Source organism: Plodia interpunctella, chromosome 8, assembly GCF_027563975.2.
Source record: "Plodia interpunctella isolate USDA-ARS_2022_Savannah chromosome 8, ilPloInte3.2, whole genome shotgun sequence".
NCBI lineage: Eukaryota > Metazoa > Arthropoda > Insecta > Lepidoptera > Pyralidae > Plodia > Plodia interpunctella.
The window spans coordinates 1,812,126-1,835,244 of NC_071301.1; the positions used below are offsets into that span (position 1 = coordinate 1,812,126).

The 23,119-nt window shown below is 34.3% G+C and overlaps 1 protein-coding gene across 1 annotated transcript; it reads right to left on the minus strand.

Moving 5' to 3' along the window:
* Nucleotides 1-166: 166 nt before the first annotated feature.
* On the minus strand, nucleotides 167-22,388 carry LOC128671838 (uncharacterized). Its single transcript, XM_053748630.1, has 12 exons — nucleotides 21,919-22,388; nucleotides 21,593-21,666; nucleotides 19,256-21,367; nucleotides 18,889-18,971; nucleotides 18,746-18,803; nucleotides 17,915-18,107; nucleotides 15,020-15,196; nucleotides 12,415-12,532; nucleotides 6,523-6,735; nucleotides 2,275-2,370; nucleotides 1,207-1,406; nucleotides 167-660 (listed from the first exon to the last, which is right to left on the minus strand). Exons 1-12 carry the CDS (start codon nucleotides 22,296-22,298, stop codon nucleotides 459-461), a joined length of 3,906 nt encoding a protein of 1,301 aa, XP_053604605.1. The 5' UTR covers nucleotides 22,299-22,388; the 3' UTR covers nucleotides 167-458.
* Between the last annotated feature and the right edge of the window lie 731 nt (nucleotides 22,389-23,119).

Below are 23,119 nucleotides of genomic sequence, written 5' to 3' on the forward strand. Positions count from 1 at the left end.
GTAAGTTCGGAGTACCTACTAATTCCATGCTAAATTAATATATACGGCTTATCCACAGACATTTGTTTTAACAACATATTGTTAGTTATATAAGATAACAAGCGTTACCTTAATTTGTAACATGATGATGTGAACCATCTTTAGGGAAAAAGTTAAAACAACAAGGTTGAACTTGATATATGACTTTATTTGTAATGTGAACAAAGGCACTACCTTAGCTAAGAAGGCACCCTTTTGCGGTTTCAATGCGACAACACTGCAGTATATCCTTTTAGCGTCTATAAATTCAACAAATTTACCAAAGCGAACACTATCTACATAATAATTTATGCAATCTATGTCAGAATTTTTATAACAACAGCAAACAGCGCTAATATCCATTTTGAAAAATATTTACTAGTGAAAAAATATTGTAATTTAAATATGATAATGTTAATTTTTATGTCTTATATCATCGTTTATATTTCGTTGTCAGTAAGCACGAACTGGACCGCACTGCCGTAGTCCAGGATTCGATTCTTGATACCCTTCAGCTTTGCAATATAGTGTTTGTGAATCTTTGTATTGGTCCGTTTGTAGCGGAGGGCCGTTATCATTTTATCAACAGTGTAATGTAGCCAAAGTATGTTTGTGTACGGCTCAAAATTCTTCCAATCATTTCTGTAACAAAAAATATATAATTTAGTATATAGAGTTTTCTAGAGATTAATTAGAGTGATAAAAGGTTTGAAGTTTCTAGAAATGTGCTTAGACTATTGGCTGTATATCATTCTAGACAACAATCAATGTCAATTGTCACTCTGATATATCCCAATTATGATGATCGGAGGGCTGCGAAGCGGCAAAGCTCGAGATCAGGTTAAAAATTAACTTAAAATTGTAAATATTCGGCTGCAATTTTTCCTTCCGGCTGGCTGCCTTCCTGATTTCAACCTTCCCTGGGACTGCTTTTATTACCTATTACCTGCCAAGGCTTAGGGTTACCTTAAACCTTAGTCACCTTGTATGACCTCCACGGGATTAATGGGGTGGTCCTATTATAGCCAGTTTATATGTATTTATACGTACTACATATTCATTTTATATATTGCGCCAACGCCTCTCGCCACTTATGTTTCATCCTAAGACTTAAGCGGTGACAAAAGCTGCCTTAAATCTTTGTGGTGGTCGATACGCCTGCAGATCACATGACGACACAAGACTCACCCCAACTTGTCCCTCATGCGGCGGTAGACCTCGAACTGGTAGTCGCCCCTGGCGTCGAAGAGCCCGTCGTCGGCGGCCAGGTCGTTGTAGAGCGCCGCCAGCGCCAGCGACAGCCGCGACAGCGAGTAGTCGATGATGGTGGCCGCCACGCCGCAGCGCGGGACCCGGTGCGCCCGTCCGCGGAGGACGAATGTCGCGAACTGTCATCGGGAATATTATTAACCAGCTGTGGCCGAAGTGCGGGTTAACGAACCAATCACATTACGCCATTGTGACGCAACGACAACCACACGCCAATGTCATTGGTTTGCTGTGTCTCACTTTGAATCGATTCGATGGTGAGAAGTGAAATGAACCGCACTAACCCTCTGTTGGCCGGCGGCTTCGCCCGCGTATATTTTGAAGGGGATTTCTCCGGAATGAAAGGTATCCTCCTATGTCCTTCTTCATACTTCAAACTATATGTATGCAAAATTTTGAGAAGATTGTTTGAATATATAGAACGTGAAGAGGTAGTGATTACTTGGGATGAAATATCATTTTTTTAACAAATTTGGCGCCAGGAAATCGCTTAGGAAAATTTTGAGAAGATTGTTTGAATATATAGAGCATGAAGAGGTAGTGATTACTTGGGATGAAATATCATTTTTTTAACAAATTTGGTGCCAGGAAATCGCTTAGGATGTGTTTATGCGCGCACATAAATAAATATGGACATTTCTCGTAGCAGGTCACATTTGAAATATGAAAATCCTGTTTCACCACCTTCTATCATTCTAACATCATACATAAAAATCTTGACATATAAGTTTAAATCTGCTATATCCAGTTATCCATGTCCAACTTGTAAAACATACTTTTTAACAGTATCATTCATTATGTTACTTATAATCCATAGTAGACTTAAAAAATATAATAAAATATATATAATTACACCCGGCTAATTAAAGTAGTTGAAACAACAAACCAAACCATTCTCACCTTGCAGAGTATAAAACAATGATTACAACAAAGATAGTATCAAGGACCTCATTCTCATATATTTACTACCTATCATAAAGTTATTACCTTTTGATCTGTAGGTGCAATCAACACGTTGCCCCAATGCAAGTCACGGTGCTCAAACTGGAAACTCTCCTCTCCAACTGCGAGCGCGAAAGCAACCTGTAACATAACAATACATAATATATAAATGTACATAGTATCAACACAATAAAAATATCTTTATTCAACTCCACAAGTGTCTTCTTTTCAATTTATGTTACGGCTAAACTCGCGAGTGTGGTTACGCGTAGATTTAACCGGCAAAAACTTAGACGCAGCATGTATGTCGTCAATGTCAGCGCACCTCGGAATAACAAATTTAGGCCGGTTGCACCTAATGTCTAGCCAGTTAAACCTGGGCGTAACCGCGATTCAGGATTTTAGTACATAAATAGTGTTTAAAATGGTTAAATTTAATACCTGAAATAGTATATTTATACATATATCGACATCCGAAATACGAAACATTCTGTGCGAGACAAAATCAATATCAAGTCTTGATTAAATAATAAAATGTAGAAAATACTCCATACTCAAAAACCAAACTGCATGTGTATATAGTGTGTGTTTTCAATGAAATTAAAAGTAATATTGAAGTTTTTATAAATTGCAAAAACATTTTTACTGATCGTCATATAAATTGCATTATAGAAAACAATAAATCATGCGCAGTAGGTAATCTGGCAGTCGTTCGGGGAAAAGATAACAATAATTTTAGTTTAGATGTAGAAATAATATTGTCATAAAATGGAGCATTACAACAAGCGTTGTTAAACATTTCCCAAAAATAAACATAACAAACATATGGTTATCTGGTGTGTACTAACACTGGACTTTGTTCAAGTCACCTAAAGGCATAGTAAATACCGCCATCTAGTGACACATACACACCAGTAACTTGTCTAACAGTTTGCAGGTTTCCTCACGTTTTCCTTCACCACTTGTTGGTCTATGGAAACTTTTATACAAGCGTCAGACTGGTATAGAGAATGCAAGCTCATATACATAGGTCAAACTGGTATAGAGAATACAAACTCATGCGGCACAAGTAGGATCCGAACCTGGCACCTTTCGATCACCGGCAACTTAACCACTAGACCACCACCGCTTTGTATTGCATGATTCTTGAAGCTATCCAAAATTTAGAAATTGCCATAGAAGCAAAACTACAGGTCACAATTATTAAATTGCGTTTGTACAGTGTCCAAAGTCGACATTAGTGGACACACTTGCGCCACTCAATAAAATAAACATATGACAATGACCTAGGTAAAAAAACCAATAATTTGACGAGGCGTTAATTATTCAGATAACAGACATTATCGATCAGAGTAGAAAAAGGCGCCTAGAAATATAAAGGTCGTTGACACCACGCGTCAATGTTATAGCAAAATTGTCAACTGCGCATGTTTTGCGTGTCTGGAGGTTTAGTATACATTATCTCAACTGATTAACACGCTGTTCAAAGGTCTTGACGCAATATGTCAGTCCGGGGTAGTGGTCCAACTGCTCCGTCCAACTAGTTGGACCGAGGGCATTTATTAGGGGCCGTCCAACTTTTAAAATAGTTGGACCACAGCACCTATTGAGAGTTCCGTGATATCGTTACCCTTAAAAAATTATACCCTTAAAAAAATTCACTTTCTATAATACTATCCATGCTATAATCAAGATCAATGTTGTGTTTGATGTGGAGCTGGATGGATGGAGATTTGAAGAGAGAGAAAGAGTGACACAGGCTATGTTGCTGTTATTATACATTGCCCCAGGTGAAGCCGCTGGCAACAACAGCTAGCAATATTATAAATGTGATAGTGTATTTATCCTTCTTTCACGTCAAAACTGAGAATTGTGGAGATAGTGGGAACGGTGATGGTACTTTTTGCCGCGTGCGGAGCCACCGATACAGGACAGCTGATTATTATTATAACACACAGACCCATTAATTTGTAATGCGTAATTACTTCCCGAATCTGTGATGTTAGTTCTATTGAGAAAAACATTTTGCGTCAAGACAGACTAGTTTTACATCATTGAATAGACGTCAGCCTTCGAATATATTGTTTATTAAGTGATGATATGACGTCATCATGATTCATACTAGATAGATGACATATAAACTAAGCTAAAACCAATCCATGTCCCTTTCAAGTCTTTTATTTGTCAAGTAATAAAATAAAAAAAGTATAGTGTCACTGTCACCGTAATTAGTAAATGGTTTCTGAAGATACTCGTACAAGTTCGCAATATACCATTGTAAAATTCTTTCAAATTCATATAGGTAAATATCTACTTTCATTTGGACGACGACATTGCTGTCGACCGCCTAACACAAATCTACACAAATATACAAAATCTACGCCAATTGTGTTTGACATTAAAAACAATGTGAGTGAACTCCTTTGGCTTTAAAAAAAACACGTCATGCTCACAAAAATAGAAAAAAAAAACAATAACAATAAGGTCGGTAACATCGAAAGCGGGCGTAGTTTCCGCGAAGGATAAGTGAAAATCTAGTCAAGATGTATGGGACTTGTACTAGAGATTCGCTTACCGTCCGAAGAAACTGTTCATGCTGTGCCACTGAAAAATAAAAAAAGTTATGGTCACATTCAGATTAATCTTTTTTTAAAATTCCAAGTTTTTGAATGATCTTCTGAAAATTATCTGCATTATTATCTTTAGTACTGGTCATAAAATTTCATTTTAAGATAAAAACTGTCAATGACGTGTACATCTGAATTAGACCAAAGATTTCGCACTTATATGAACATACGTTTGTTTTTTGTTTGATTAGTGCGTATCCTTCAAAACAAAGCCAGTGTTAAAAAAACCCACAAAACAATATTAAAACGTAAAAAATAAAATTATAATGTGGACTGACCAGAGGAATTATTTACTAGTTTTCCATGTATAGCAACTAAAACGCGTATTAGATTAAACATTTACATGTAAAGCATCAGAATTTAATTTCTCTGGTCAACAAGGGTTGCATAACTTTCACGTAATAATAAAAACTTTGTATTATCTTTACATACATTGCTTTATCCATTGCATTGACATTCCTCTTAAAACACTTGAGTTTAAAATGGTAACTATTTTTTACATTTTTATCTCAGTCTTGTAAATGTCAAAATTTTATTTGGTATAACCGCATAGTACCTATTCGATATAACTTATAAATCAAATTATACATTTCGCTTAATATTTAAGCAGCGATATTGTATCATTTCTTAATTTTATAAACAATCCACCGAATCGAGAATCAGGCCACTTGCGAATAACGATCAATGGCCATCGTAAACATAACATGAGCACGTAACGCGCTTTAAGTCAGGCAACTCGACAATAAGCCAACGTCATTCAGCGAACGCCACTCGATTCACTTGATAATCAGTTATCGTAAATTACAAATCGATTTCGCAACATTCGTCGTGTCGTGGTATTCGGAACCTGTTAATTTCATCAAACATTGCCAGAATATATCAGATTTACACGGCGTTTTTCAACATGGAAACAACGTCGCGGTATGCAGTCAACCAGTATGCGTTTATGCCAGCGTACATTGATCAAATTATCTTCGTCACATGATTGACGACCTCCGTGGCCTAATGGTGTCACCACCATGCCGGACTGCTACACTGGAGGTCCCGGGTTCGATCCCCGGTCAGGTCAACGTGGAAAATGATCTTTTTCAGATTGACCTGGGTCATGGATGTTCATCTATATACGTATATGGTATCGTTGAGTTAGTATCCCATAACACAAGTCTCGAACTTACTTTGGGGCTAGCTCAATCTGTGTGATTTGTGCCTATATATTATTAATATCATTATTATATTACAATTGATATAATCAAATTCCTTCTATGTGCTTCTTAATATTCCCTTAATATTTCAATACTGGATCTCTAAAAGCAGAAATCCTCTACAGAAACAGGCGTGACAATATGTATATCTTACCTGAACTCGCAAAAAAATCCACGCCACGAAGGAAATCCACAAGAACTGACAACAACAACGTGGTCGGTCTAAAAACTGATTGACTTCATTCGTTCAAGACTTCATGATTTAATTTGCATATCTTCACAAAAAATCCATCTTACACCCAATTTCGTTCCATCTTAAATTGGCTTATATAATGACTAGTTTTAATTGTTCGTCAAAGTCAAAGCATTTACACAGATACTTTCCACAAGCATTTTTCACGACAAATGATCTAATAAAATTTCTCAAAGCTACAAACTACTAGCATGTATATCAAGTAACAAACCTGCAAGAACAGCTGGTGCGCCTGCTCGGCACTGTTGAACTGGTAGCTCTCGAGGTCCTGGCCGGCGTTGGCGAGTTCCAGCACAATGTACTGCTGCTCCAGCGGCAAGATGGCTGGGTTGTCGTTCTCTGAGCCTTTACACTCGTCATACAACTCCCACAGGTCGAGCAAGCGAGACGGGTAGCTGCCGTATACGCACTTCACTGCGAGTACCTGGGTACAAATGGGGTACAAATGTTTAGACATATGAACAAAAGTTTTATAACTTATAATGTTTGACTACGTTTACACCCTTCTACAACGGCATTACTCAGTAAAGATATTGTATGTATGGCACCTAAAATTTATAACAAAATTCCACAACAAGTTAAAGAACAGAATTTAAATTTATTTAAAAAGCACCTCAGGTCCTTGCTGATTGATATTATTATAATTTGAATGATTTTTTAATGATAAATTTAGATAAAAAAAAAAGTTAATTTAGTTACATTTATTTATTCGATTTTGTTTTGTGGGATGATAGCATGCTCTCCATTTAAATTTGCATACCCGTGGACGGTGAAACATGTAGGATTAAGTTTTTCTTTTAACACCACATTGTATAAAACTGTAAACTCATGTTTTTGCAACTAAATAATCTTTGTCTTTGTCTATAAATATAAGTTTTATAGCGTTACTAGCGGCCCGTCCCTGCTTCGCTCAGGTAAAACCTTAATAAATTATACACCTAAACCTTCCTCAGGAATCAAACTAAATATAAATAAAACCCGCATCAAAATTCGTTGCGTAGTTTTAAAGATTTAAGCATACATAGGAATATAGGGACAGAGAAAGCGACTGTTTGTATACTATGTAGTGATACTTAGTTACAATCGCATATTCTATGCTTATTTAGCTAATATTTTACATGTAGTGCAATGCAAGTGATGTTTGTCTGTAAGAGATTGTGCAATTAGCTTTAGATTAGTGAATGTAGAAATGTATAAAGGTATTGTTGTAACAATTGTTGACAAACTTAACAAATAAAATAAAAAATAAATTATATTGGTAATTTCTTAAAAAATCAAATGGTGATAACATGTTTTGCGGAAAATTTATCTCCTTGTAATAAAACAGACACTGCATTTATATCCAAATGTTCGATAAAACATTTGTCTGATTGTGGACACTACATGCGTCATTTTTTACACAGTTGTGTAACGAAATTCACTAAAATTTATTTAGCATTTTTAAAAATTGAGTGAAACCCTTTAGACGTCGTCCTTACTTTCAACCAGGCTAGATTGAGATCAAACCAGGGCTTGTTAACGTTACCAAATTCACACTAAAAGTATCGTTAACCAACGTTATTTCCCTAAAGTTAAAACTGGTAACGGTAAGACGGGTATCGATACTACAATTCAAAACGTTACAATACCATTACCAATTAACGTTAAAAGTAGCGTTATTTATTGCGATTTACTTTTATTCAGTTGCAAGATTCTACCCAAACAAACATACACAAGTACATTGGAATTTATATACCAACTACACATATTTGGCAGGCAAATTGCATGGCTAGTTTACACACCATGTGAACGAAGAAGTGAACGATAGAAGTGACGCGAACTGTGCAATTTCAAAGTGTTCACAAAGTGAAAGTGTGCGGTGATTGTTACGCTTTCGGCCCATGACTATCACTAACTCCATACTTTGCATATTGCAGAACTAACTACTTTTAAATTAATAGCATTAAGATGTTTTCTTTTCGACGCTTTTATATTTACGGCTCAACGAATATTTAGATCCATTCAGAACATTTTCAAATATAAAAATATGTTTTGTTTTAATAATATCATACATTAAATGTTGATGTGAATATCTTACATGTAACATTTTTCTAATTAATCCAAGTTTAATTGATGTATCTGGTCGTCATTCAACGTGAGTACGTAATCAGGTTTTCGTTCAATAAAAAACCAGAGAAAAAACAGTTTTCTCAGCTTTGCCTGACCTCTGTCAACAATAATATTTCTTTCCGCGTACATTTAAGGTAAATCACAACCTGTTACTGGATTCTTAGAAAGGTACCTGGGGCTCCACGCTTAAAGGGTGAGAAAGAAACCGGGAAAACGATTACATGGGAAAAATAACGCATTTTGACAGATTCTTCCAAAGCAAATGATATCTACCATGCAACACCAAAATGATATGCACCATGGCATCGGGTGATTGTGTTGGTGCTGCCATCTGCTGAACTTTGCGTAACATCCCCCCTTAAAAAACGTTGGCCAATAAACTACTTGTCGTAAAATGTGACTAGGTACATTTTGTATAATGGAGGATTATAACACTGTAGCATAATATGTACAATTTTTTCCGTTATTAATTAAAAGAAATTGATAAAAACGAGACTGTGGCGCTAGTGAGTCGGGAACGCCCTTTTAAGATGTGGCATTGCGCAAGTCTCACACAAGAGACCTTCCATACTTCCTACTTACAATCTTATCGATACTGCGATTGGCACGTGTGGGACTGTGGGCACGTTCGTTATTATGATAATTGTTTTATGATGACTTGATGAGAATCAAATATTATAATTATTAATTATATTTTTATAAAAACACTTAATGTTGTAAACAAATAACTGAATATATGAAAACAAAATTACATTTCAAAACAAGATGTGTACAGAATTTCAACTTCTACTTAAATGCGAAATTTGGATATGTATTTGGTTGCTTTCATATTTATTCAAACTAGACCCGCAACGCCGACCTCTTTTTATAATATTAACGACTATCGACCCGGCACGGCTTCGCATGGGATATTTTGAGCAACTGTTCGGAAAGTGCGTTTAGTTGGATTTTTTGGTTGCTTGTAATTTAAAATCAGTGATAACTTCACAAGTTCAACATTTAGATGAAACGAGCTAATATTTACATTAAATGACCAAGTAACTAATACACTTTTTTGAGTGAGGATTAATAATGATGAGACATATACGATCCACGAGAAAAGGTACCTTATAGAAGGAACTCATTTATGAATATGTTAGTCCTCAGGTCAAGTCATATCATAGAAATAAGCCGCTAACAATTAAAAAAGGTACCACAAGAAAAAAACCAGTGTAGCTTTCAGACTCGAGTCTTATTCAAACATTACTTTCACCGCTTTGATAATATCTTGGTGGATTTACATTGCAATAAAACTGCAAACGTGAATTGATTGTCTATACCTACATCACCGCCATTTTGTATATTGCATGACGATATTATAAACTTTTAATTTTTATTATCACAGTAACTAGGTTAATAGTTATCATATGATACAGTTTTATATGACAATTGCAAATAAAGACTATTTCAATATTTTTTTTAAATAAAGTTATTAATATAGTTGAAAAAAGGACGCGGGCTGAAAAGAGAGTGGGAAGGAGAGTGGGACATATAAATATATAGGTATTTATCGATAAATTCTTAAAGTAGGAAGCTGAATTTAAACTGACGCCAGGGGGCACTGTATAAGGTCGATTGACCTTGTTACCCACTCGATAAGCAACCATGGTTGATGCAAATGACGCAGATTTGAGACTAATTTAACCGATTGCATAATAAATGTTGTGAAAACAAAAACAATTCAGCGAGATGGTACAGTCAACAGCACATTCACCTACCCAAATTCATTGCAATCTCGCCGCTATTACCTTACCGCGCCATAGATGTTCATGCAGGGTAACTTGATGTGCTGTTGACTGTACAACATTTTGTTTTTATTTTAAATATTTACAAGCAATGTGAATTACGTCAGCATCAAATTTTATTCATTCTGGCTGGGGTTTTTCGTTTATAAACAAATGGACATGAAATCAAAAGTTTATATATCTATTTGCGATCTATCATAATCATCTACCATTCAGAAATATCAGCCTATATCATCAAACATATAGACCATAAAACTTACAAAGTCAACTTTTTGCTAATAATAAAGCCAGTACAAAGGTCAACCTTATGCTTGATCAGGCGATGACGAGGTGCAGATTCTGCTAACATTAAGCCGAAATCGTCACAATGGTTTTTCAATACTAATATTGAATATTGAACATTTCAATATTTATATATTTTTTTAATTGTATTTCTTATAGCTATAAGAAATACTATTTAAAAAACGATGAGACACGATTATGCGGTATGTGATTTCACGTTACGAAAATCTACAACCAGTGGCTATGCAGCAAATTCTAGGACCCAACCTTAATTGAACGAGCGAGCCAGGTCTTGATGTTAGTTGATCGATATTGTGCTTTAAATGCTTGTCAGCTTGTAAGACGATATCTTTCTTTTTTAATTAAAACGATTCGTGTTCTTATTGGCCAATATTATTCTTTTGTTTTCAGCTAGTTTTATTGTGCTATGCTTGCTAGTTTTTAAGCTCTCTATTTTCTTTTTAATCAATTCAAACTATTGTTCACCGATAATTTTTTTAGGCCAGTTGTATTTTTATCATTCATCTGTTTAGAGGTTATCTTATGTTATTAGTTATAATATGTATTTAGTATGTTGTTAGTTATAACAACATACTAAATAAGTATTCAATATTATACACATATAAGGCACCCTTATCATTACTGTATTCAATTAAATTGAAAACTGTCAATTTGTACAATTGGCAACTGTTCAGACGCAGCAGCTGTGTCAAGATAACGTCCGATAGGCGCCCCAGTTAGCTTATCAATCATGTGTTAGGTACAAAGGCGACCTATCTTAATGAATACAATGATTCATAATAAAAACTCGTTACGATATCTCGAATGCTGTTTGGGAGTTCGAAGGACGATGGGAAAATGATAAACAGACAACGGAGCATAAACCTTCACGAATTCATTGAAAACTACACCCTATTACTGCGGTATAAAGATCGCGTACGCACATATCATGACTCGGAGGAAAATCCGTCTCTGATCCTAGTAGGATCAGAGACGGATTTTCCTCCGAGTTTGAACTAATACAAAATTGTACAAACTAGAAAAGTAAATAACAATAAAGCCCATATATATATAGACGAATTTGTGACACACCTTAGCGTTACGTAAAATCAATTATGCACAAAGCACAGTTTTTGCCTTTTTTTGTAAAAAACAAAAAGAACGCATGGTTGAAATAGCAATGTCTATTGAATATTTCTAAGGCCAGATGCAAAGCCCAAGCATTGCAAAAGGAGCAGGTAGGAAACCCTATTCAAAATTCCTTGGGGCAGGTACCTATATATTTTTTGTATTTATAAAATATTACTTTTAAAAGGGGACTTTTTATTTAAGATATAAGGCTTACTTTTAATTGTAGACGTTTCAATATGTCTGATTTTTTTGTTTTCAGCTCAGAACAGTACGCACACATGACTTATACGTAAGTTTACGAGAACAAGTACCGTTGATTGTTCATATAAGTGCATACATATGCAACGTCACACGCCTCAATATTAATCCATACAATACGATAAAAGCACATGGACGCATTTGTTTTGTACCGACCTTGATAGTACAACATATTCAAGTAATTCCTAAAAGGTAGGGCAATTTTAAATAGCTAGGGAATAGATAGAATACTGAGAACAAAGGAAAAATTATAAATCAAACACTTCGGCTAATTTATCCGTAAGAAAACACGATCTGTTGAACTATCAAGTTATAGTCAAACTGACACCAAAAGGAAGTGATATGTTTAGCAGTATTTGTATGTTTGTTTATATAGTTTGGCATAGCTTCTAGCAGGATGTATATGTTACGGCTAAGCCCCGGCGTGCGGCTAGATGCAGAAGTCTGTACGTTACACCTAGGTGTGGCTTGCTTATGGTCACCTAGACTTAAGTTTTGCCTTTAACATTTCGTGATATAGTATATATTAGTTTACTAACCTCGTTAAAAACATCAGTAGCATTCTCCACAGAATGCAAGTCCAGTGCATCTATTTCCTTCCCCTCATCAAAATGGCGTTCTATTTCTGCTATGGGAGCGCGTAGGGCGCTCAGTTCCCTGTAGGAAAAACGAATTATTTAAGTGTGTTATCTTATTTAAGTACTAGCATCACGTCTCGGCTTCGCTTGGGTATTATACACCTAAATCTTCCACAGGAAACACACTAACTAATGGCGACAACAGCACATAAATCCGTCCGGATCCGACATGGAGACTTTTTTTATGAGGTCTAAATACCATAGAAACCTTAACAGTAGCGAATGTTGGTTTTAGTTTACTGTACAAAATACATATAATACTAGCTGCGCCCCGGGGCTTCGCTCCCGTGGGAATTTCGAGATAAAAAGTACCCTATGTGTTATTCCATATTATATACTACGCGTGTACCAAATTTCATAACAATCAGTCCAGTGAAAGAGTAACAAACAAACAAACAAACATACATACATACATACATACATACATACATACATACATACATAGATACACACATCCTCACAAAACTTTCGCATTTATAATTTTTTAATTCAATAGACAGGTATAAAACTACAGACAGACACGAAACTTCTTCATATATCCTCAATGAATAAATAACATGATTTGGAAATGTTATAATATAAAACTTATATCGAGCATTTTAGACCATTGTTGTTATATTTTGTTAAACAGTGCCACGTTTCCTGTTACGATTATTACAGTTGCCAGGAGAACTAAACATTATTGATTTTTATTTATCGTTGTTATTATTAGCGGCAATACTTGCCCTATATAGATAAGGGGATTCTTCAAAAATGTTTGAGATTAAAATATGTAATGCTTAAGGGAAAAGTATACAATTTACTTATATGTCTATATGTGGATAAAATATAACTACAGAGCTGTATTCCATCGACATTCTCTGTGGTGTCTGTCTGTTCGCGAACGGATTTTCGATTTTCACCAATAGACAGTGTGATTCTTGAGGAAGGGTTAGGTAATTTAATATGTTTTTATACGAGCGAAGCCGGGACGAGCCGTTAGTATAAATATATCAAATTTGCATCTATCTTTACAGGATAATCCTACGGTTACTCAATCCGCTACCATTATTATCATAATAATTGGACAATGAAAAGCCGGATTTTCGCGCATATTTTATTGTGTTTTCATATTAAGCATTTGCAAACAATATTATCGGACGCAGACGTTCGTGATAACACTCATATCCTTTAGATATGACTCAAAAAGTTTTACTATTGCCTCAGATGTCTTCAGTTGTTTACTCATGAGATACATGCAAAGTCATTATAAATTCGCACTTATTACTATTTAATGACAGTTAACTGGCATTGACACGTATTATTTTTCTTAAATTCACGCTAAATGACGAATGCGAAAGTATGTCTGTCCGTCAGTTTCGCTGTGAAAGCTATTTCACAGCAAAACCGCTGGGCAGGATATTGATGAATCTTGGATAGATGTATAGTTAACTAGCTGCTAACTAGCCGGGGCTTCGCTCCCGTGGGAATTTCGTGATAAAAATAACCCGATGTGTTATTCCAGGCTATATACTACCCGTGTACCAAATTCCATAACAATCCGTCCAGTAGATATTGCGTGAAAGAGTAACAAACATACACAGGTCCTTACAAACTTTCGCATTTGTAATATTAGTAAGATTAAGTTAAAATATTAAGATAAAAATATAAAATATAAGTTTGCAAATAATTTATCGAAATTATTATCTTCCCAGAGATATATGACCGAGACTGGCAATAGTCCAACTCGTACCATACACACGTGATAACTTCAATTTAAACTAGTAAGATTAAAAGCCAGGAAGGAAATTCAATGCCAACTAATTTTTGATATCTAAAATGGTTCCTGTCGTTTCCGTATTCGTGAAATGGGACTTAACTAACAGAATAATAGCACACAATACGGCCACTCCCTCTCCAACGTTTACATTTCACCGACAGTTGCCGTCAGCCTAGGGTTGAGAATGCGTAGTGAATCTGCACAAGCAGAAAGTCCAGTGGGTGGACGAATCAGGAGGGAACATTACTCATGACAGACAGATAAAAAGATAGCTTTTTTATACAAAAGCATGTGTGAAATTCTACCAACAATGCAGAGAGATCGAATAGTTCAAATAAACAATCATCATTAATGATGTAATGCACAACGCAGATGTCTGGAGGTCTTTATCTAAATTGCATATCTAACGGAATATCCCGACTTATGTATTATCAAACAAATGAAACGTATCATGTAATTCGAAATAAATAATGCTAGACTTAATTAGAAAAGCAGTGATGAGAGTGCAAAATATAGTTGCCAAAAACTCGTGCAGTAGTTTTACGCGTCAAAGTAGGTAGGTACTTTGTTTTATAATAATAATGTAAGGAAAAGGATACAATAAATAAATCTAAAAAAAAAAACATTTTCCATTTTCATTACAGAGGTCGTCGAACCCGGGACCTCCAGTGTAACATTGCGACATGATGACTAGGCTACCGATTACGCTGCAGAGGTAGGTAGTCAAAAATAAATAGATCTACTTACATAGCAATCACAATCTCAGAGATAATCTCGTGGAAGTCCTTCTGGCTCTCCCCATTGACCTTGGTGGCGCCGGCGATGGGCACAATCTTCATAACACGAGCTCGGCCATCCCTCGCGCGCCAGAGGAACACCTCCCCGTACACGCCCTCGCCGATCTTGTGGCAGTTCTTTAGCACCCTGCCAGAAGACAATTTGTTACAAAATAGTAAATTATAAATGGATTTGTTATACATGTCACACACGCTTTTCAACTTATTTTTGAAAATAATAATGAGATGAAAAAATTCTGGAATCGAGCGGGAATTGGTAGATTATAGTAAATCGAAGCATTTTAAAATAGATAATTAAAATACGTAACTATCCGAGCTTAAGAAACTTTGTGAGCATTAGAAGTGACAATGTAATTTTACTCACTTTTCATGCTTGGTAAAATTTAAAAGCTAAAAAATTTTAAATTAATAAAAGCCATCAAAAAATTAGGTTTTATGCTCTAGAATATAAAGTAACAGTCTACAACATAATACACATACAAAATATTAGTAAAATTTAGACGATTGTATGTATTCATACTTTCTACACATTGTACACGAACTTAAGTATATTGCACTCAATGTCATTGCACCTATTCACTTACACTTTGCTTCGCATGTCGCAAGAAAGAGTTTAAACTAAAATCTCAAACATCTGGGCAAATATTTGGCCATTAAATTATTAGTCACACAGCCAATTGCATGGCTTTGTGGTTCACAAATCCAATCACATGATGACTCACGCTTCACGCTAACAGCTGATATGAATGAAATAGTGCACGATATCATTGGAATTTTGAACATTTTATGTTGGTAATGTTTACGGCGTGTGGTTCCCGCCTAGAGTAGATACTCCATATCCTCCCATGGATGTGGTATACAGTACAATCCACAACACATAATGTCAACTACGTACGTAACGTTGAAATCAGACAGGTCCGACGCGATTATATTAACATTGCATAGTTTGTATGAGAGCTTTCATTTACCGCAATGAAAAACCAGCAATGTATGTCGAATAAGCCAATATCCCCGTAATCATCAGTTAGACAGTAGTAAAAAATAGCCAAATTTCCAAAGTTTATTTCTTAACCCAGGCTTCATAGCATCACAGCCGAGACTAAGGTCGTGAGCGCACTCAGATGAAACGCGAGATGTCGCATTGCAACTAGTAGGTATGTATTGATATGATATACTATCTAATCAAGTGGCCGTGAAGGTCAACACTGGCAACTTGTTTGTTTCTGGAATGCCGCACTGCATTTGACGACCGCCAAATAGCGTCCCCAAGGTACGTATGAGCTGAGCCCTCCTTATCTATACTATTATTATAAAGAGGTAAGCGTTTGTGAGTTTGTATGTTTGAGGCGTGTAATCACCGAAACTACTGAACCGATTTCAAAAATTATTTCACCATTAGAAAGGAACATTATCCAAGATTGCTATAGGCTATATTTTATCTCAAAATTCCCACGGGAGCGAAGCCCCCAGGCAACAGTTGTATAATAAGTAATTCACACAATCTACACATGCATAACAGTGGGATGTGTAAGGTAAATTAATTGATTTAAAAACATCAGAATAATATTTTGGTCTTAAATTCCATTGTCAATTAAATTGTTATAAAAGCACCTGCATGTTTTAAAATTATACAAAACATTATAGAGTATGCCTTTAAAGTTGGAATCAGATGTCAAGATTCAGGAAAAATATTGCCAAAACCGATGGTTTTGTCTAGAAAGCTCAAATGAGCTTTCTAGACAAATATTTCACATTTCTTTTGGATTTGTTTCAAAATCTTATATAGATTTAGTTATGCCCAGTTTAAATTCTAGAAAAAAATCAGAAATATCGTAAGGGGAGATCCCTTACGATACCAGTAAAAGGCATAAACTAAAATTGGCAAGCCAGAGATATGGACTTTGTATTGATGACTCGTTGCGCCTATGGGCTTCATGTCCGTAGGGATTTAAGGATTAAAGTAATCTATAATATCATATTGCAATTTACTCCTTTTTCATTAAGGTAAATAAAAGTTCTCATACCAACTACACATGCAATGTTTGTGCATCTGTGTTGTAGGAGTTCAGTAATAGTGTGTAGTCTGCATCGGATATTAGTATTGGCATAGCAACAAGTTGCTTATAGGCTTTTTTGCAAGTAGTATTTAAATGTCAGTGACATACATAAAATTAGTATGTCGCAAAAACAAGGTGACAAAAAATATTGTTTTAGAATTACTTTGCATTTAAAATAAATGACTAATGTTTTTTCTTTTTTGCAATTTAGTCAGATGAGGTGCATGACTCATAAAATGTATGATATTGTTCTTTGAAATAACTTTAGCTGCAATATTTAGCTATTTTATATCAAAAACTGGTTAATTTAACAAAACAATTACATAATAATTTTGGTAGCTATGTATTTTATTTGCACAAAAATAAGGATTGGTCTTCATATACCTACCCACATTACACATTTTCCACAACATGAGACAAAATACTTTGTATTTTAGAAAAAAAAATATTTCAAAGTTTATAGGTACATATGTACTCATAAAAACATTTTTTTGTAATTTTGTGGAAAATGTTACATTGGTATATGCTTAGTACAGATCTTCCTGCTGGAAGATCTACCTACTTTGATCAGAAAAAACCAAACTACCTTCAATTAATACATAAAATAACCATGAGGCAGTTGTATTAAAAATTCTAAGCCGCAGACATATTCACTGTCACACCAAGATGTTTAATAACAACGCCACCATTTGCATGACCCACATCATGTACTTGCTGCCATATTATTCACAAGGTCAAAGTACCACAGCATAGTTACTTCATTTATCATAACTGAAATAGCTACTTACGTATCTGGATAGCATTCATCAAACAGTAGGACCTCTGTTTGATTACAGCGTCGCAAGACGTAATCTCTTGCTGTGGCGACTCGACCCGCACTGTCATGAAAATTCTCTAATAGTGTGACCTCGTGTTCCGAGTCGGCGATTGATAATTTGGATAATTCGACAATCGTATCATCACAATCTTCGTTCAGAAATCCTGGAAACAATACTCCGTTTAGCTCCCAAATTGTATAATGACACACAACACACAAGGAAGTAATGAGTTGTCGACTTTCGCTATGCGTAACTATGTTACGTAGACGCCACTTAAAAATCACACGAGACGCAAACTGTTTCTTTGCAATTACCGTGAGACTAACCTGTGTATTGCAGGGAAAGATGCATGCACTTGGCTTTGGACACTTTTTAACGAACAAAGGCGCAGAACCAAGCTATTATCCCGTTAGGAATAACAAATGGCAGTCTAATAAACGTAAAAAACACTAAGTTTTACTCAAATGTAAAGTTCTCACTACTATTATTATAAAATAATAATAGTTATTTAACACTACAAATAGTATTTTTACACGTGATTGTTAAATAAAAATAAAATAAAAATTATGGACAAGACCAAACAGTAGCGTCTTCTTCCGTGAAATCCACGAAATGCGCAGAACGACACAGATAAAAAATCTTAGAAGATACATATCGAGTGTTGCCATTATTGGAAGTACTATTTCTACTAAAATTATTACAATCTAATAGTAAGCTCACACAACTTTTTTAACATGCATGTTTTTCGAGCTAATAGTAAATAACTAATAATAATAAATAAGAACCGTTATAAGTGTATACCTTTAAAATCATCGAATACAGCCGTGGCACATGAGCTTATTCTGGAATTATTGGGTTCCTGTAAAAACAATATATTTTTGTATAATACTTAAAACTTATATTCATAAAACTACAATAAAAGTAAAGAAATATATTTGACTCACTTTCACAATCTTAATCGTAGACCTGCAAGGCTTGGACACAAAGGTGCTCCTTCGACTATTAAGTGATTCATTGTGTAGTATACCTGTGATGGAAAAAACAATAAATAACAGCTTTTATATGTAATTTAAATATTTTATCACAAAATACATACCTGACATTACACTGAAACTTTGGATGGATGTGACAGGTGTTAGGTCACAATGAAAAAATGTATCAACATAACAGTAAAGAGGTTAAATGTAAATAAAAATAATAAGAAATTAAAACTCAAGAAATTTGAGAAGATTTTTTCAATACACCAAAAATAGACAATTTGCTTTATGTACCTAAATAGGTACACAGAAAACCATAAATATAATTACTTACTTTTGTCTTGCATTTCCATTGTATTAATGACACTCTGTCTATACTTTCTTCCTTTGCGCTCCATCGGCTCATCTTCCAACACAGAATGATCAAAATGATCATTCATCATAGTTATCCTTCTATAGATACTCAAAGATCTCTCCCATTTTTTGCCTGGTTGCAAAATTATTGATGGTTTAGAATCTACATATTCATCCTTAGCTTCATCTTTTAATAATGACTCCTTTCTTCTTGCACTTTTCCTTGTAACAACATTTGATAATCTAGCTGTATTAGGTTTTGCTACATCAACTGAAATGTTTCCAATCTTCGGACTATCTGCTTTATGAACTAAGGTAGTCTCAATGTCATTAATATCAGACTTCCCATGACTATTTCTATTAATGCTAAGTACAGTCTTATCACATTCTACACTACTAACACTTCCATAAGAATCATTAAAAGCTAGTATCATCGAATTATTTGTCACTTCATTCCTTCTCCTAGTTGTAACAAAGCTTATGCATCTATCTTCATCTGTGTTACTATTAGAATCAGTGTCATCAGATAGTTCTTTAGAAACATCTGAAGTGCTATTTTGTTTCCCGATTTCAGAACTATAACTTTCATTTGAGTTATCTGAGACACCAGAAATATTACCAATACTCTCATAATTCTCGCTGTCTTGACTACTTTGACTATTTTCGTCACACTCTGACACATTTTTGTAATATTTCTGAAATACAGAATCATTAAGTCTCTCTAATTCAACTATAGGCAATTTACTACAATGGGTTTCATAATCATCTTCAGATTTGTCTCCATTATCTTGAGATGTGTCTCCACTATCACAAGTATCATATAAGGATTGATTATCAGAATCTTCAACTATTGATTGATCTTCATCTAAACATGTATCATTTGCCACAATAATATCTTTTGAAATATGTTGATCTACAGTATTATTTTGTGATTGTGATGTTTCGGATTCAACATAACTATCTGACGACTTATTAGTAGAACTTTGACTAATATTAAATTGATCATTAGGTCTATTTATTTCTAGATTAGTTTCTTCCAATGGTTTAGGCAACATCACACTATTATCAAAGTTGTCTTCTTCATGTGAATTACCAGAACCATTTTCTTCTTTAATATCTATTGCTAAGGGATTATCATTAGAAAACAACATTACACTGTTCTCTACTGAATAATTGGTGTGATGAGATAAATCTGTTTTATCTTTGTCCAATATTTCTACAAAACTTCTGGAAACATAAACTATATCTTTATCTTTTATTGTCATAGGTTCTTCATTTAAAACTCTGTGAAGTATTACACTATCACTACAATTATTTCCTGAAGTTGAGTGTAATTTAATATCACACTTAAAAACAGATTCATTATTAGTAAATCCTATGAATGGTTCAAGCTCAGTAGTTTGTAAACTAATTTCAACACTTGATAAGACTTTGTCATCAGATTCCTCTTGTGTTGTTTTGTTATTATGTTCCTGAAGTGTTGGTACTTTATCATCAGTAACTGTTGTTCCACTCTTAGATTTCAAAGACATTTCAGATACTTCACATAATGAATTACCTTTAACAGTCAAATCTTCTTTGAAATTTTCATTGGTGGAAGTAGTATGTGCTTTATAATTGTCTGGTGTTTTAAATACAGGTGATTTATAAATTTCTGATGAAATAGCCATTTCTTTTTTATTTGATACATTAAGTTTTTTCTTTGAAACCAATATAATACTATCATTGCTATTTTGAGAGGTATTCATATCTAGACTCTCACTTAGAACCTTACTGATTGGTGAAAAATTATAAATTGATTTTCCTCTATATTTTTCTTTAAAAGGTGTACTGCACAATGGGGAGTTTTTTAATATTGGCGACTGAATATTAGTAGTTAATCTGTTCTTGACAAGTTTGAAGGATCTAGATAATTTCCCTGGCGTTTTTGGACTGGCCTTTTTTAACGTAGAAAAATTTTGTACCAAATCTTTGATGGATTTATCTAAAATTGCATGAGATTTTTTAGTATGCCTCTCTATTAATAATTCATGTTTCTTTATGTTAGATGTGTCCGGTGTTCCCGTGTTATCAGAATTTTCTTTGTCAGAATCTGTAATAAAATGTTATGCTATGAATGCTTTTGTCTTAATTTTTGTCAACATTTTTATGCTTACTGAACCCTATATTCATCATAAGGGTCATTGGTCATTATAACATAAAAAATATATTTCTGGAATTTTCATAATGTTCAAAAATTAATGCAGCGAAAAAAAGCAAAGACTGATATTTTTTAATATAAAATAGAAATATATAAATAAAATAATTTTAAACATACCTGTAGTATCACTGCTGGAATAGTTATACTTCTTACATTTGGTGACCTTATTTTTACGGTATGTCTTTGCTGTACTGTAAATTGTATAAAATTGTTTAAAAGCAACCAAAAATGTTTTCTTCCAACATAAACAGACTGCAATGTGGATGAAAGATGCTATAAAATAAAATTTTGGATTCCAGACAATTTATTTTTAATTTAAAAGGAAGTAGGTAGCATCTTCGCATACATAATATACATACATTTATTTCTTTTTTCATAATTTATAGGTATGATAACAGAATCTAAAAATAAATTTGTTTTCATAGAAGTGACTTTATACATACTTCTGATATCCAAATAAGCCGCCTTTATTGACTTTCAGCGAATCATTCTGATGAGTCGAAGGAGAATTCAATAGCTGGTCAAAAGGATCCAAAGGTTTGTTGACACGTAGAGATTTGTTTGGCGTGAGATATACCGAATCTAACAAAGACTCTCTCTGTGGCTCTGGATCTTTCATTATACGTTTAACATATTTTCTTTTACGCACTTTACTTGGAGGGGCAGCTAAAAAGTTCACCGAAGACATTTCTCTTTTAGTTTGCTTTATATTTTGAATGTAAAAAGCATCAAAAGCCGAACTTTTCTCATCCATGGTAAGTAATACATCTTTGTGATCTAGAGCGCCGCTGGCGTCTTTTTTTGATCTGTATGTCCTTCGCATATTATTCACGTTGTAAATAAATAAGATAGATTGCTGCTTTATTTCATTAAATAATTTGATCTTCAATTCAAATCAAATTCAAATAAACAAACAACAGCAAGCAAAGTAACAGACGTCAATGTCTATTTTGAAATCCATAAAAATTACCAAGTATGCTCTATGTCTGACACAGACAATTCATATTTTATTTATCATGGAATTAGTAGGTAAGTAAGTACTTACTAAATGCATGTTATTTATATATTGAAATTCAAAGGACCATGGACATTTTTATATGAGGACAGGGCTAGATGTAAAACCAACATAAAACTTGTTGTTTGAGTAATTTGCCGCTTTCATATTAAATACATATATTTCAATAATGTTGGTTTTATGCCCATTTTGACCGCGAATCGTGTTTTTTTTACAAAATCCCACATTACAGCCCCATTCAAAAGTAACCTCTATCTTAAACTTGTGGTCTTTGGTACATATACATCGAATAAGAGATTTTTCACATATTAGAACATTACATTGATGTAATATCCTAATATCCGATTTCCTGATTAACTTTCCGATCCAATCCGGTTAATCACAAAGTGGTAGATTGGACCGGGTACACGGTGAAGCACAAAATTATTAGCATTCTATCCCGTTTTTCTTGTTATTTTTAATAATAATTTATTTCTTGTATTAGCGAAACGAACGTTACTCTGACTACAGAATAAAAAGCTAAAGTATGTTTTGTCTATTTCTGTCTATGCCAGTTTGTAAAGCGCGAAAATTTAAAAAACGTATCGATAGTTTCACAAAGTATCGTCGTAAACATGACACTACTTGTT

Bases quoted from the DNA above. Each gene is read 5' to 3' on its own strand.
- LOC128671838 (XM_053748630.1), bottom strand. From the start codon at position 22,298: ATGCGAAGGACATACAGATCAAAAAAAGACGCCAGCGGCGCTCTAGAT. The intron at 21,368-21,592 runs GTATGTTTAAAA...ATTTTATTACAG, and splicing joins TTCCAGCAGTGATACTACAG to ATTCTGACAAAGAAAATTCT. The intron at 1,407-2,274 runs GTAATAACTTTA...TCCCGATGACAG, and splicing joins TTGCACCTACAGATCAAAAG to TTCGCGACATTCGTCCTCCG.